The sequence below is a fragment of the Xiphophorus couchianus genome, chromosome 2 (genome assembly GCF_001444195.1).
Source record: "Xiphophorus couchianus chromosome 2, X_couchianus-1.0, whole genome shotgun sequence".
NCBI classification, from domain to species: domain Eukaryota; kingdom Metazoa; phylum Chordata; class Actinopteri; order Cyprinodontiformes; family Poeciliidae; genus Xiphophorus; species Xiphophorus couchianus.
This window is the reverse complement of record NC_040229.1, coordinates 15428463-15444680: the sequence shown is the minus strand read 5'-3', so window position 1 is coordinate 15444680 and position 16218 is coordinate 15428463. Positions and strand designations below refer to the sequence as shown.

The 16218-nt window shown below is 38.1% G+C and overlaps 1 protein-coding gene across 1 annotated transcript in view; it reads right to left on the bottom strand.

Moving 5' to 3' along the window:
- ptprq (protein tyrosine phosphatase receptor type Q) overlaps nucleotides 1-14837 on the bottom strand; it is a 38725-nt gene extending 23888 nt beyond the window's left edge. The window contains exons 1-18 of the mRNA XM_028004553.1: nucleotides 14746-14837; nucleotides 14175-14343; nucleotides 13821-14081; nucleotides 13530-13690; nucleotides 8716-8827; nucleotides 7989-8097; nucleotides 6831-6945; nucleotides 4873-4942; nucleotides 4588-4787; nucleotides 4272-4500; nucleotides 4045-4173; nucleotides 3819-3965; nucleotides 3565-3725; nucleotides 1974-2475; nucleotides 1722-1883; nucleotides 1453-1632; nucleotides 1243-1350; nucleotides 772-1053 (exon numbers count right to left, since the gene is read on the bottom strand). Of these exons, the coding sequence (XP_027860354.1) occupies nucleotides 772-1053; nucleotides 1243-1350; nucleotides 1453-1632; nucleotides 1722-1883; nucleotides 1974-2475; nucleotides 3565-3725; nucleotides 3819-3965; nucleotides 4045-4173; nucleotides 4272-4500; nucleotides 4588-4787; nucleotides 4873-4942; nucleotides 6831-6945; nucleotides 7989-8097; nucleotides 8716-8827; nucleotides 13530-13690; nucleotides 13821-14081; nucleotides 14175-14343; nucleotides 14746-14835 (3187 nt within the window). The 5' untranslated portion in view covers nucleotides 14836-14837. The remainder of the gene's footprint in view (nucleotides 1-771; nucleotides 1054-1242; nucleotides 1351-1452; nucleotides 1633-1721; nucleotides 1884-1973; nucleotides 2476-3564; nucleotides 3726-3818; nucleotides 3966-4044; nucleotides 4174-4271; nucleotides 4501-4587; nucleotides 4788-4872; nucleotides 4943-6830; nucleotides 6946-7988; nucleotides 8098-8715; nucleotides 8828-13529; nucleotides 13691-13820; nucleotides 14082-14174; nucleotides 14344-14745) is intronic.
- Nucleotides 14838-16218: the final 1381 nt, after the last annotated feature.

The following is a 16218-nucleotide window of genomic DNA, read 5'->3' as shown; positions in this document are numbered from 1 at the left end:
AGGGATTGTATATTTTAAACCTTTCCACATTTTGTCATGTTACAACCACAAATCTCAATGCCATTTATTGGGATTGCATGTGTCAGTAGAGAGCATAGTTTATATTTTCTTTTTCTTGGAATAGTGAAACAGTTCAAGGTGGATCGAGCATAGGCAAAGCCACAGAACCATTTTCTTTGCCACATGGATCAAAGTCACTGAGCTGAAAGTAATTATGGTGACAGAAGAATTTGATTTCCAGAAATAATAACTTATTATTTGGGTACTAGGAAATTAAAATGACAACCAAAACGAGTTTAATAAAAGACAAACATTTTCCATTTTAAGATATATTTTAAGATGTATTTATCAATGAAACTCTTGCCCCGACAGGCTTTCTGAACTGGCCTGTGATGCCAGTTCAGATTTGTAGCATTTTAAAGTTGCAATTACGGGCCACACAAAAACTCTTTCTTGGGCTGCAAATGGCCCACAGGCCAGACTTTGAGCACTCATGTGCACCCATTAGAGTGGCCCAGTAAAAGTCAAGATTTAAAATCTAGTGCAAGACATCACATAAATTTGCATAGATGTTTATCCAATTGGACTGAGCCTGAGGAACTTTGCAAAGAAGAATCTACATACATACATTTTCTGCTTTTTCCACTATTTTGCTTTTTGTTTTCTGTCAAATAATATCCAAATAATAAACATTTGAGTTGGAAGTTATAACATGACAAATCGTGGCCAGGGTTAAGAGGCTTAAGTACTACTGTACATCCTTCAACACACCATCTTCTCCAGACAGCAGGTTCAACGTTATGGACGTTTGGTTGCCGTTGCCGTAGCGAGTGTATGCCCTCACAGACACGTTGTAAAATGAGAACGGCTTTAAGCTGGTCAGAGTGACTCTGTTTGAAGTGGTGTTCATCACTGCAAAGTAGGAGTCGTTTTCATAGAAGACCTCATAGTACTGGATCACTCCATTAGCCTTCTCTGGAGCGGACCAGGTCAAAGTGGCTGTAGAGGGGCTCATGTCAACTACTGAGAGATTTTCAGGAGGGGAGTCGGGCTCTGAGAAAAAGATGGGCAGAGAGGATTTAAAATGTTTTGTGTTAAAATGACAAACACAGAATCCAGGCACTCAATATCCTTGAAATTTTGAGAAGGAAAATCTTGACAGTTTTTTTTACTGCAATAGCTTAATAATCTTTTCAAAAGTGAAAATTAAATAGAAATTGTGTATGTCTGATTATTTCATACCATCCTCTAAAGTAAAAACAAAAACATCATCGTCCTCTGACAGAGTGCTCTCTCCCACAGCTGTAGATGCAGCTACACGTAGCTTGTAGCCCGTGTACTTGTCCAGATCTACACATCATACCAGACAAAAAAAAAAGAAAAAAGAACATGCATCAACAACAATATATTGATTTTTTTTCTCATGGAATGAACTCTGAATGAACTCTCTACCTGATATTAATATGGTGGTGGTGTTAGTAACCCACTTCATGGCTTGATTGCTGTGCAGATTGAGGCCGTATACGCTGTAATGTGTGATCCGCCCATTGGGATTGAGTGGTGGGATCCAGTTAACAAGAATGGATGTGGAGCTTATATTTTGATAGGACACTTCAAGCACCGAGCTGGGAACTAGAAAGAAAATGCAAGATGTTATTGCAGGTAAAGAAACTCTTTATTTAGGCCGTGCTCCCAACAGGACTCCCTCCTTTTGTTCATACCCTGCTCACTGGTCTTCTCAGTGATATCTGCAGCAGGTCCCTCCCCAGCGGTGGTGGAGGCAGTGACTCTGAACACATATTCAGTAAAAGGATTCAGATCCGACACCAAGTACGAAAGCTCCTCAGACAAAACGTCCACCACTTCTTCTCTTACGGTAACACCTGGGTCAGGCATTAAGAGCACATGTTGTTCATGAGAGTACATACAATGTAAAGTGAAACATGTAGTATATGGAGCAGTGTTTAATGCACCTGGAGTTCCTGTTACTGCTCCACTGCGTGTTGAAATGTTCCCAGTAACTGAAACATCACGTGTGGACAGGCGCAGCTGACCTGGAGTAAGACCCAAGGCGGAGGTGGCTGAAGTCACCGCATCTGTGTGTGACTGCTCCATGAGCCAGGGTGGATGGGTATTACGTGACACAGACGTCACAGGCCGAACAGACGTCCTAGAGCTGACATTGTCAAAAGACTGAGTAATGCTTTCTGAATCATAACCCGGGCTAGACTCATCGGCGAGTGCAAGGTGGAGGGTAGGTTGAAAATCAGTGTTGGCAGTGTGATCAGTGCTTCTGCTTTCTGAGCGAGCAAAGCTGGAGACAGTCATTGCAGTGGGTGGAGTGCGGGCTGAAACTGTAGCCGTGAAAGTCGGTGGAGACGTGACCGGACTGAGCTCATCTGATCTCTTTCTCCGCCTCATAGAGTTGTCGACATGTGGAGGAAGTGTTTCATTCTCATATGAATCGGTTATATTCTGAGGGAGGAAAGAAAAGTAAGATAGAAAAGTTAAATTTTACTTAGGATTCAATGGATGAGTGCAGTAAAACGTAAATGAGGTTTTGGAATAATAGCTATGATTTACTACTTTTTATTAACATATTTACATGTAATGGAAGTTAAATGCCAGCAGTAAAACTAAATGTATAGGTAGGTTTGCACTTGAATATATCCCAAGAAACATCTGTTAGATATAAAGTGAATGTCAGAAAAAAAAACATTTAAAGAAAATGAAGTAATTGAAGTTCTTCTGCAAACTTACATTATTCTGACATTTATGGCAATGAAAATATCTAACTTGTAATGTTTACAGAGAAAAACACATCACAGGAGCACTGATTCACTACAATTTAAAATGTCATTTGATAACAGATCAAAGTCAAACAAGTTTAGAATCTGATAGTTTAGTCTTTATCTTAAAAGACATTTTAGCAGTAGAACGAAACCAGTTATCTGGCAAATGAATGATGTCTTTATGGAACTTAAGGAAAAGATGAAGCATGTACAGTCATATGTAGCTATGCAGTGAAATGTCAGATAAAAAAATAATTATTTACATTCAATTTTTAGCACATTATAATCACAATGTATTTTATGGAGGGGACATGTACTTGACCAACACAAAGTGGTGCATATCTGTGAGTGGAAGGAAAACAATGTATGATTTAGAAAATGTATATATAAAAATCAGACTTTGTAATCACCTCTCTTTAATCGTCCTAAATTAAATCCAGTGCAAACACTTACTTTCAGAAGTCACCTACTCAGTAACTATAGTCCACCAGTGTATAAATTAATATTAATGTAAATCCAATTATTCTTTGAAGGACTCAGATAATTGTTGGAGACACTTTCATTTTATTGTTGCAGCTATTTACTAAACTATCATATATGATGTGAAACTGGAGCGTCACAATTTTTTTAAGCACAATTTACATTTTAAAATCATGTTAACAGGGCTGCTTTACAATTAATACCATAAAACTGTTTTTCATGTGGAAGGACTGTGTTGCTAGTATCTTAGTTAGATTTTAAAAAGCTGTGGAAAGAGTTATATTTGCTTTACCCCCGATGTGAGGGTGATGTCCTGCAGCAAAGTATCATCAGCCAGGACCTGCAGTCTGTATTGAGTTATGGGACCGTTGGGCTGGGCAGGGCTTCTCCAGCTAACACGAATTGAAACTGAATCCTCAGCTACTGCCTCCAGGTTTTGCACTGCACTTGGTGCTGAAAAAAGAACAAAAGCTTTTTCACTTATTTCTCTGAAAGCTTTCACGAGAACGGAAGACACATATGTGAGTGCATTTTAAGTCTTGTCACCTTCAGCTGGTGTTACTATGACCTTCTGAGCCGCTGGTCCCACCTCTCCTGCGGCTTTTGCTTGGACAGCTACTCTGTACATTGTGTAGGGAGTCAACCCAGTAAAGAGAAAATGCATATCCCATGTGCTGTTGTCATACAAAAAACCTGAAAAAAAAGAAACATATGTTTTGTGTTATTTGTTTACATGAGTGAATTTTATGGAATGTGTAAAATAATAAACAACCTGTAGGTCCATAAAGGTAAAGCACATAGGAGAACTTTCCAGTGATCTTGCTGGGAGAGTTCCACGACGCATAAATTGACCTGGATGTCATGTTCATCACTGAAAAGTTATCAGGTGGATCCTCGGGTGCTGTCATCATTAAACACAAAAGAACAGAAATACTATGAAAACCTGATAAAGGTCAAATATATAACAACTCTGCAGTTGTTTTTTTTGTACATCCACACCTGATTCTGGCATGCGGACCATGGTGGAGGCTACCTGTCCCTCTCCATCAGATGTGAATGCAGAAACCTCAAACAGATAGGCTGTGTAAGGTCGCAGCTGATCTACTCCTACTGATATGGGCACATTCCAAGAGGCTGCGGGAGGCACAGCAGAGAGGGTGATGGGTGGAGACGATGCAGTTATCTCCAAGGGGCTGGGAGTTGCTCGTGACAAAATATCAGCTGCATCCTGAAGACATAAAATTATGAATAAATTAAACAGAAAAGAATTGTTTTTGAGGATGAATCCAATTTTTGTGCCAGAATAATCTAGTACATTGCAGTGAGGGAGCGCTCCAGTCATAATTTCCTCTGCGTTGACTTCCAGTATGCGGACCGTCTGACCCGTTCGAACATGTTTTGCTTTGACAGCAAACTTTGTGATGAGGCCATTTATGCGGTGCGGCAGGAACCAGGTAACAACAACGAAGGTGTGGTTCTGAGCATACGCCGTCACATTGGTCACCAGGCCGGGGGCTACAGGGAATGCATGAAAATACAAGTTTGACTGGTCATGTTGCATTTTGGATGAAAGCAGGTCAGGATATATTCTACCACTCACGTGACTCAGATGTCTTTATGTACAAAGGTTTGCTGAAAGGCCCTGTTCCAGCTGGAGACATAGCTGCTACCTAAACAGAAAGAGAATGGTAACTGTTAAATATCCTTCTGTTAATTTTTTTTTAAATGTTGTTGTTTTTTGTTAGTTTTTTTTTTTTTTTTTTTTGGCAAAATCACTTTTCAAAAACTCACTTAGGCCATTTTTCTAGGCAGCTGAGGGTATAATGCAGGCTCCTCATCTAAACCATTCCAGTGTAGGTCTGGCTGTATGTTTATGATCATAGGCCTGATAACGTGAACCTCCACAAGACTCAATTCAAGGTCAAGGTTTCTTTAATGTCCTCAGGGAGCAATTCTTATTACAGCCAGCAGAAAATATATTCACCAATAATAAATAAACACAGTAGTAGAATGAATAACACCGCAGAATACACATAAGAACATAAAAACCATAACCACTGGCAGACACTTGAAATATTTAAAAGGACAGTAATGGCAGGTAAAAATGAATTCTTAAATCTGTTGGTTCTACGGTTTTTTTTAAAGCAAATCTGCATCCTGACAGTAAAAGGAAAAACTGTGAACAGGGGGTTGGATAGGTTCAGCTAAAACTGTCTGAGCATTTTCTATGGGATCTGTTTTTGTGGAGAGTAGAAATGTTGTTCAGGGGATCACTGGCAGTTTTGTTGCAAAGACTAACAATGGGATGATTGTGGGGTTTTTTTCTTTCTTTTTTTGTGTTGATACCCCAAACCAGTAAATAAAATAAAAAGTAACTTAAGAATAACAAATTACTATAAAACATTCACTAAAACTGCTGCTTATGTTAAAGTTCCTTCATTTATGATAAATGCATGATAGTAAGTTTCCCTGCATTCCACATCCATGAAGCTGCATTACCTTTCGTCTATTGACAATGCAGGCTCTAACATATTTTCATCCATGACTGCCCTGTATTTAACTCCATCCATCATCAATTCTGTCAACCTTAACAGTGTTTGCTCAAGCTCATTAGCCACACAGCATGTTGCTGTCACTACAATATTTCACGATAGGTGGACTTAGGTGGACAAACATGTCTTGGTAGCTTAAAAACTGTACCAAACTCTTTCAGTTTGTGAATGATTTAGAAGCCAAGGAAACTTTTTTGTATCATTTTCATTTCACTTCCAAATAATGCACTGCATTGTGTTGGTCAGTTATGTAAAATAAGTTGATGGTGGGGGCTGCAATGTGGCAAAATTTAAAAAGCTTTTGAGAGTATGAACACTACAAAGAAGTGCGGTTTGTGTTACTTTTCTGCTTACATAAACAAAACAACATTTTAATGGGCATTCAGAAAAACCTCTGCTAGTAGAACTGGTAAACCCCTCTCGGAGATCCAGCAGGAATTGTGTGCTGCTGGATTCATAAATTGGAGAGCCAACACAAATGCAGGGGAGGTGTAGTAACCCAATACATGAGCACACTTTCATAATCCCATACGAGCCCTCGAACAAATCCTGCGTGTGCAGCTATAATCGGGAAGTGTGTATCAAGGTCATGGTGGGTTAATGGATTCTGAAAACTAATAAGCTTGATCGCATTCAAGTTCAGTGACAACAGGCAGTGGAAAGAGCCTGGGCTGATCCATAGATCTGTTTACTTAATTAATAATGCAATCAGGATTGATTACCTGCATTCAGTCAGATCAAGAGGATAGACTGTTCCTTGTCACAAAGCCACAGTGGAAAGTAAAAAAGTACAGTGGAGCAATTCCCAGGAATGTTTGATCAGAGGCAATAAGAACTGTTATATCTTTAAACTAGTAAGGTTAATTCACACCTACAGTATATGCCACTCTTAAATTAGTTTTATGTGTTTCTACTAATCCAAACATGCTTCTCTTAATGTTGTCCTATGTTCATGTCCATCAAAATCAATCAATCTGCAAATGATAAAAAAAATTGTTCCTCTTACCTGGATATGGTACGTTGAACCTGAGGTAAAGTCGGTGATCAGAATCTCTGGTATATCCAGGTACTTGGTCACCTGTGTGAAAGAGGGATCGGTGTACGGGCAAACCTCCTTGTACCTGAAAAAAAAAAATATCTTACTGCCGTGTAAAGCAGTTGCCATCCACTGGATATCATTTTATGTGATTATTTTAATAATTCTATTTTATATTTAAACTCAACTGAATTTATAATAAATCTTCTGTAAATAGTTCTGTAAAATATAGTTTTACACAGAAATAAAATGCATAATTTTTCATTGTATTTGTTTATTAAAGAAAGCAGCAAGTATTCCTGCTACTGCAAATATAATCTGATAGACTGATCTCAACAACTGTGTTGGGGACCCAAATAGCTTCACACTACATTTAGCCACTCAAACACACATTGATACGCCAATGGTGGTAAGCTACATTGTAGCTACAGTTGCCCTGGGGCAGGCTAACAGAAGTGCCATGCACCAGCACCACCGGACCCTCTGACTACCACCATAAGGCAAAGCAGGTTAAGTGTATAGAATCAAATAGTGTCTTGACAGAGACAGACTAAGTCAGGGTTCAACCAGCAACCCACCAGTTACAGAACAAACCTATAACTCCTAAGCCACCGTTACCCCAAAGTTGGACGGATCTGTTGATAGTATAACTATTATTCATGTAAAATATCTATTCTTGGCAGATGGCAACTTTGTTGAGATGTTGAAAGGAATCCATAAGAAGTGCCCTATGCATTTAGCAACACAAGAGGGAAAATCTGGGCTCAGATTATTTTTTGTTTAAAAAGTTGAATACTGTGCAAACATTTACCATTCACATGTATGCATTGTTTTTGTGCTGATTTATCTGCATGAAATTAAATGCATTTGAAGTTTGTGTTTTTTACATGAATGTAAAAAAGTTCACAGCTAAGGTGGAAGCCAAGTTCAAACTTTAATTTCCACTCATTATTTGGAAGTAACAATTAGCTAATGTCATGTCATGTAATTGTTTCTTTGCCAGAACTTTGTATTAGACATAAACAAGTAGGCATTATCTATAAATTCAGCAATTTCATGTTTTGGATCTTAGCAAAATAAAATGGATGTCAACTAAATGCTAAATAACACAGAAGGAAAAAAAAATACCTGATGACATATCCATCTATATTGTTTGCATCAGATTGCATGGTCCAGGATAGTAGAATCCCATTAGAACCAACAGCTTCTCCTTCAAGAGTCAGCGGAGGACCGGGAACTACAGGAAAAAAAGGAAAAGTGTGTGAAGTGGAGAACAGCAGCATCCAGTGTCTGTCATTAACAAGCCCAGTTGTGAATTAACTCAAGTTGGATCTCAAAGTTAAATATGTAGTTAGAAATACTCACTCTCTCAATTTTTCTAATAAATGACCGTCCATAGAAAGTGTTTGGTACAAATTTTAAAGATTAGTATCCTTACAGCAAAGCCTACTGACAAAGTGCCAGCTTTGTTTAAAGAGTACTTCATGTCATGTGGTCTTAGTGGAGGTGGTGTGTGTGTGGGAGTTTAAACATGTACATTCTATGTGGCTAAAGTCTGATGAATAGGGCTTCACACAGCAGAGCCATTTCACTGACATTCACTCCAGACGCATTCATCCAGGGGTTCAAAAGCGCCGGCTAAAGTTACCTAAAAGGAATTAAATTGTGAAGGAAATGCACACATCCTCACGCACTCTCTACCGCTCAGCTTCATCCTTTTCCCTCGTGTGTGTGCCATGTGCAGCGAATAAATGAAGCAGCAGGGCACAACACGAGGAGAGCCTGATTGTACTTGAAACCACTTAAATAAATCAGACAAATCCAACAATGAGCACTGATTGTAAAACCATCTCACCGCTCTCTTTGGTAATGATCATGCGACTGACTCCAGGGCTGCTTTTAGAAGAAGAGTCTGCAGAGACCGTCACCGAGTACTGTGTCCCAGGACTAACATCCACCACGTCAGCCTGTGAAAACAGCAAAACACACCTGGTCCACTGCTTTCTGTGCATGCACACATTCTACAGCTGGGGTACCATTCGGGTTTCTGTATGTGTTTTTTTTTTTATGTTTTGTTATGTTAATCAAAAATACTGTATGTGTTGTCTCTGTGCGGATGTTATGATTTACAAAATAGTAATAATCATAATCTAGTCATAATCTTTCACGTTTAACATCATTAAACCAATTTTGCTATTAAACATATAACCTGTGTAAGAACAAGATGCTGCTTTTTTATTTCTTCAATTAAGTTGTTAAATCATAAATAATGGATAAACAATTATTCCACTTCTCTTGGAAAACTTGAGTTTTATTTTACTGCTGGGCCCTGATTAGAAAAGTTGAAAACAGAACTACTCGGATAACATGGGATAGATAAAAACTGTCACAAAAGCAACAGATCAGAACATAGTGTAAAGAAATTCAAAGCAAACCCATTAATCTTCATGAGTCTGGAACTCGCTACAAAGCAAATTCTAAAGTTTTAAGACCTTAGTGAAGTGCAGTGAAAGCACTGCAAGAGGAGAAAACACAAAGTAGTGGGAAACAGTCCCACTACTTTGGTTTACCAAAATTACTCTGAGTGAATCAATAACCAATCAAGGAGGTCAAAGAAGAACCAATAACATCTAAAGCCCTGCATGCCTCACTTGTGGTCATGATTCCATAATAAGAAAGAGACTGAGCAATGAACGAACCCCAAGGAGAAATCCACGGCCCATGACCCAGAATAAATGTGTGAATTTACAAAAAACCATCTTGATGATCCACAAGACTTTCTATGAAAATATTCTGTGTATTGATGAGACAAAAGTACAACTCTTTGGAACATGTGTGTCATGTTACATCCAATGTAAAAACATTTCAAAAGAAGAAGATAATGAATATTTTGTCAGGATTCTGGGTTGTTTAGGTTTTTTGGTTTCTCCAGTGCTTGCATTTTTGATCAGTTTTTGTTTATTTGTGCTCAGCCTTAGTTATTCTTTCTTTTCTGTTTCTGTCATCCTTGCCTTACTTTTTCCTTAGCTCTTGTTTATTAACTGATGTTTAGATCGCTCTGTGGTAGTTCCTTCTTTTGCATTTAGCTTGTTGTTTATTACTGTTCTTGGATTTATGTCTTGCCTTTTCCCCAGTTTGTTTACTCCTTCTCTGCTCCTCTCGCACCATTACACTCTCTCTGTCCGTCAGCCTGCCTGTCTGGCTTCCACTCTCACTTGCAGCCTGTTTCCAATCAGTCACCTGTCCCTGGTCAGTAATCAAGCTCCCCAGTACTTAAACTCCTCTCTATTCTTCACTCCTTGCTGGATTCTACTGTTTACTCCCATCCTGCAAGTTTTTCCCCCCATTGCTCCCTGCCTGATCGTTGCAATTATCTCTTAGTTGCTGTAAATACCTCTTCAACTATTCTTATTGAAATATTTAACAGTCGCTTGCTGCCTGTGTATCATGGGTCCAGTCACCACTAAAACTTTAGCATATTTAGAACATGATCATTCTGATTGAGAGACATTGCTGTCACCTTAAACCTTCATGAACATTGAATTAAAACAACTCTGCAAAGAAAAGTGGGCAAAAAAAATCTACAATATTATAAAATAGTCTTGACTGCAAAGGCTTAAATATAGTTGTTACTGCTAACGGTCACACAACCAGTTATTTTAGGTTTTGGGGCATTCACCCATTCAGGTTGGTTAAGCTACAGTTTCCTCTTTTATAAATAATATTTTTTGCATTAATTGAGATTATTAGTGCCTGATAATAACATTTGACTGATCATAATTAATGTGACAAAGAAGAAAAAAGGAAATCTTTAAAGCCTATGTGCTTCAGTATGCAAATTCTAAGCACATCAGATTATTGTCATCCAACCAATGAAACATTTCTTAAATTTCATAGTTTAAATTTTTCTGACTTAGTCGAGCTCATTATAAGCTGTATAAAGCTTATAATAAACTCATTCTAAGTTGCATATAGAAGGGGTTGAAACTTGTATAAATTAAGGAAGACATGTTTGTTTAAAAAACTAAAGGTCAGAAGAACTGTTAAGAACAGTTGTACTTTAGTTGGAGGGATTCATGTATGGAATAATTGTTGTGAGGTGTTAAAACTGCTTCTCACAAAACATTTACTAAACAAATACTGCAAGGTTTGATCATCACTGCTTATGTTCTTTTATGAGTATATACAGTAAGTGGGTTACTGTTTTGATTTTAATAATGCTGTATGTTACAAAAGGTTAAGGTATAAAAAGCTTAACTTCCACCTACACCTTTTTTGGTCGACCACTTGTTGTGTTGCCGTTGACAGAAATTAAAATATTGCTTATTAACTATATCGGTATTATTAGCATTTTGTTTCTTCATTTCTAGGTTGTATGTGTGTTTGACTGGTGAAAAGAAATGTTAAAATGATCAAAAATAAAAGCTGCAGTTTGTTTTTAATTAGATGACCGTCATACATTCTCAATTACAGAGCCCACTTAGGCCTGGCAAGTGCAGCTGGCAATATATTAGTGGAAAGCTTTGCAGAAAAAACAGAAGATGTGCACCAATTTAGGTGTAGCTTGTTTTCAATTTTCTAACCAAGAGCAATCAGTATTTTAATATTCCCTTTGGAAATCTAAACAACCACACTTAAACTAGGCATTTCTAAATCAGTACCTAAATGAAAATTCTGTATGTAACAGCTCTATCTTCAGATAAAAGACACTTTGGAAAATCATGATATTATCAAGATCTATGAGGAGAAGAAGCATAACCTAAGACTAGGAAGGAAGAAGGCTGTAAAAGATAAAAGAATATTATTTATTTCAAAAATGCCCTGCTGAAGAGGAAAGACAAAATGGGAAATCTGGAGAAGGACCGAAGGAAAACTTTGAACTGTACAATTATATTCAATTAATTAGAATGTGTCCAATGAGGCTGGTTTGTCAGATTAAAATAATTTTTTGAACATTAAAACCTTTAAGCATATCTTAGCCATTTCATAGCACAATCAAGTAACTTTAACTTCAGTTGTTATGAAAATATTGTACATATCAAACATAACTTAAAACTAATTTGACTTCTCGTTATAACTATGATGCTTTCAAATTAGCCTCTGTTTCTTCAAGAAGCTCCTATGCTCCCTCTTCAGCACGTCATCAAAAAAGTTTGTTTTGGTCTGTGGCCTGTAAAGATGGCACCGAGCAACTGCGTGAGACGTAAACGCCCCATCACGTCTTACGCAGTGACGTTGGTTCCAAAGCTCTATTGGCCAATAGTAGGAGCTGGACATAGAAGGCAGATCTCCTCATTAACACAAAGATGCACATGGAGAAGTAGAAAGGGGAGAAGTAGAAAAAGGAGGCATTGACAAAAGAAGGAAGGCTTGTATAAGGAAAAGACAAAACAAAATATTGACTTTTCTTGAAAAAAACGCATGTTTAGGGGAAATGAAAAAGAAAACATATACATTTCTTGACGAAAACACACGTGTAAGGAAAAGTAAAATTTATATAAATTTTTTGATGACAGCACATGTATAAAGGAAAGGAAAAACAAAACATATACATTTCTTGACGACAACAAATGTGTAAGGACAAGGAACAACTAAATATACATTTATGCTTTTATTTCTTATTATGTCAGTTTTGGTCATCCATACATGTAGGCATACCCTGATCCTGCATTTAAGTACTCTGTTATTTTATCCCTGACCTATCTGCTGTGTCTGTCTGTTTTATTCTCCAATGTTCTCTAACAAACCTGAGGTGTACACACAGGTGGATGCTATGGACTAAGTGACTTTTGAGGCCAGTTGTTTATACTGAATATATTTAGGGTTATGAAAGTAAAGGGCTTGAACTCAATGTCAAAAACATTTTCTTTACACTTTCTAAATCTTGTTCTTGATAGCGTCTTGGTCTATGACATTTCAGTAAAACCCAACACAGCTAAAAACACAGTTGTTAGCTGTGTTGTTACAAATGATGAAATAAAAACTGCAGATATTAATAGGGGAATTCTTACCTGTGAATACACCTTTCCAAGTTTGACTGTGAGCATTAAAATTGCTGAGAAGAACAACATATTGCAGGGTTTTGGAGTTAGTTTTTGTTTAGCCACAGCAGGTGAGAGGCTTTCCCAGTATGTCTGTGTCCAGTCTTAGTGCATAACAGTTAGCAGTAGAGAACAACTTAAAGCTTTGATCGTCCAGACGTTGGGTGAAAATAATAATATCTTGATCTTGAGGTATTCCAAAATTTTTGTAAATCCTTTGATTAGCACAAGGCTAAAGCTATACCGCTTGTCTCTTTGCCTCTTTTGGGAGAGTTGCTTAAGTTAATGAATGATTCAAAGCTGCGCTCATGAAGCTAACTTAATAAATAATGTGATCCATTACTCAACCCTGCACTGTGTTTTGTCTCCATGCGTGTGTATGTGTGTGGTGTGTAAGGTTACATTTTGGGAGATATTGGATACCTGGCAGTCAGTATGGGGTGGGACTTGGTTGAATGGGAGGAGAGATGCTTCACTGTACATAGGGATATGTTTGTGTGCACTAAACTAAAAAAAGTACTTGAAACTTTAACATTCAGCGAAGTGACTGTGCTAACACCATCCTGATGGCGTCCTATTAGAAAAAAAGACTGTGTATTTCCTACGATTTCATTTAAAGTGTGTGTACCTGAATGTATCCATCATAGGTAGGGTGAAATGTCACAGCACCATGGTTTGGCACTAAGTTAACTTGGTAGTGATCTACACACCCCTCTGCTTGCAGCCAGCGTAGTGAGAATGCACGTCCAGAAATGTTGACCAAACGCACACCTCTCACAGGCTTTGGCACTAATAAGAAACAGAAACATAAGAAACGGAGTCAGAGTGGAGGACAACGTTTCTGTAATTTAACGTAGACTCGTTGAGGTCGGGCCTGATTAACTGGGAGACTAATCGGTGAAGCCCTTGAAATAACTACCTGTGGTGACAGTCAGAAAAGCAGCACTTCCTGCTGTCTCCCCTCTCACTCTCTTGGCGCTCACGTTGTAGCTGCAACCATCCAGCAGCCCTGTAACCACAGCAACCTGCTCCACTTTTGGTATTATGAGTGTTTGTGTGATCGAAGCGCCGGCCACAGTCAATCTGTGAAAGTCAAACTCTCCAGGCGCCCCATCCCAATGCACAGATATGGACGAAGAATCCACTTTATCTAAACGAAGTCGGCACAATCTGGCAGGGCCTGGAAGACAAATCTGAAATTACGAAATTTTCCAAATATTTTTTAGGGAAATGCCCTGAGTTATAGACTAGGGTGTACATTTTTGTTGCTTACGTGTGCTGAACTCTCTGTTTGCTGCATGGCTGCTGTCTGAGCCCAGGACACTCTGAATGCTGACACCGTAGTCTGACCCTGGGATCAACTCTCTGATCTCATAGCTTGTGCTCTCAACAAACACTCCAGTCCACAATTTCCTGTCCACGGTCAACAGACCAAATGCAAGCTGCCGAAGAGACCTTCAGTCTTAGAATTTTGTTAAAAAATAATTTTTTAACAAATGACAGTGAAAATGTTAGTTCTGTGTACTCTTGATTTAAGTTTTTTGAACAATCCACCTTTACTTTAATTGCATTTTTTTTAAAAACTGTGCTTATATATTGTTCTGGGCTGAACCTGAATGTCATTTATCTTTAAAGGGTTGTAACCAGATTCTTGGTGTGCCAATAGCGGTTACCTGGAAACCACTTAATACTTGCGGGTCACAACTGAGTGTTATATTTTGACATAGATGTTTAGAAATACCAAGTACACCAGGATTATTTTTTCTTGAAGTCATAAAAGTTGGATTATCTTCTGTGAAATGCAAGTGAATTTTTGGACAGATTCGGCAGATTCAACATCTCACCTTGTACTTGTCTACCTGTCCTGCTGGGGGCCTCCAGGTCAGAAATATGGATGTCACTGGGTGCTCTGATGTAACCACTTGCTTTGGCATCCCTGGAACTTGAGACAAGAAATATGTGTCTTAGTGATATTGAAACTGTGAAAATGTAAAAATAATACATTTGCTACATATTGTGCAGGCAGACAGTTACCTTTGGAAAATTTAGATTTAAAATGATCACCCTTGAACCAAGAAGTTTGTGTTGGATAGAATATGAGAGCTGTCTCTCATAAGATAATAAAAAGGTAAAAAGAATGTAATTTTGTAAAAAAAAAAAAAAAAAAGTGATCTGCTTTCATTTAGATCTTTTTGTATTGCTTATTATTTTCCATTAGGATTACAGCTAATGGATAACCCATCATTTTTTCCCCATGTTTTCACTGGTAATTTGAACAATTTATCTTTAGTGATGAGCTTTTAAGCTTCAACGATTCTTTTCCATCACCCTAATTTTTAGCTCCCTCCAAAGATTCTCTCTCAGATTCTAAATTCCAGTCAGACAAAACATGTTGGTAAAATCACAAGATTACTTTAAACCAGAATCTGCCAGACATATATGTAATTTTGGGCTTTGCTGTACACCTGCAGATTTTTACAGACACATTTTAACTCACGTGTATACAGAATTACAGTAGAAGGTTTACTTCTCCTCTCCCCATTGGTGGCAAACACCTCAACCGTATACTTAGTACCAGAAACAAGACCTTGGAAATTGTGTGATCTGTAAATACACACACACATTGCTTTGGCAGTCAGTCTTTTCAGGAACAGGTTTCAGTCAGCGATAACAACTCTGGGTTCATATTAATTTTGATTGTGGCAGAATGAGAAGAGACTGGCCTGCGCTCCTGATGAGAAATGATCAGCTCCTGAATGGTTGTTGTGTTTTTGATAGACAGAATGAATGAGCTCAGCAGTCCTCTGGCGGTACTCCAGCTAATGCATATGGATGATGTTGTTTTATTGACGAGTGAAACCTCCACTTGGCCAGGAACTGCCACATCAAAAAGCAAAGCATGTGGTCATTATTGAAAAGAAAGATGAGCTGTTACAATGTGTATGTGCGTGCGGGTGTGTGTGTGTGTGTGTGTGTGTTTACCTGCAGTGATATTGATTGAGACTGGTGAACTGTCAGCGAAGGACTCCTTCTCTGCGCGTACAGCAAAGTGATAGAGTGAACCTGGTATCAGACCAGAAAACACTGCACTCTGACTGAACACCTTCTGCACCTGTAACACACAAATCAAATAGGCAAATGCTAGTATAATTACAGTAGAGCATTAATTACTGAGGAACAAAACATTGTACTGATATTCATACTAAAATATTATGTATAAAAACATGCAATCAGCTAATCATAGCAATCCAACAATGACTAATGCATAATGAGGGTAATAATCCATTTCCACAGATCTGCTTCCAAACATGAGAAAA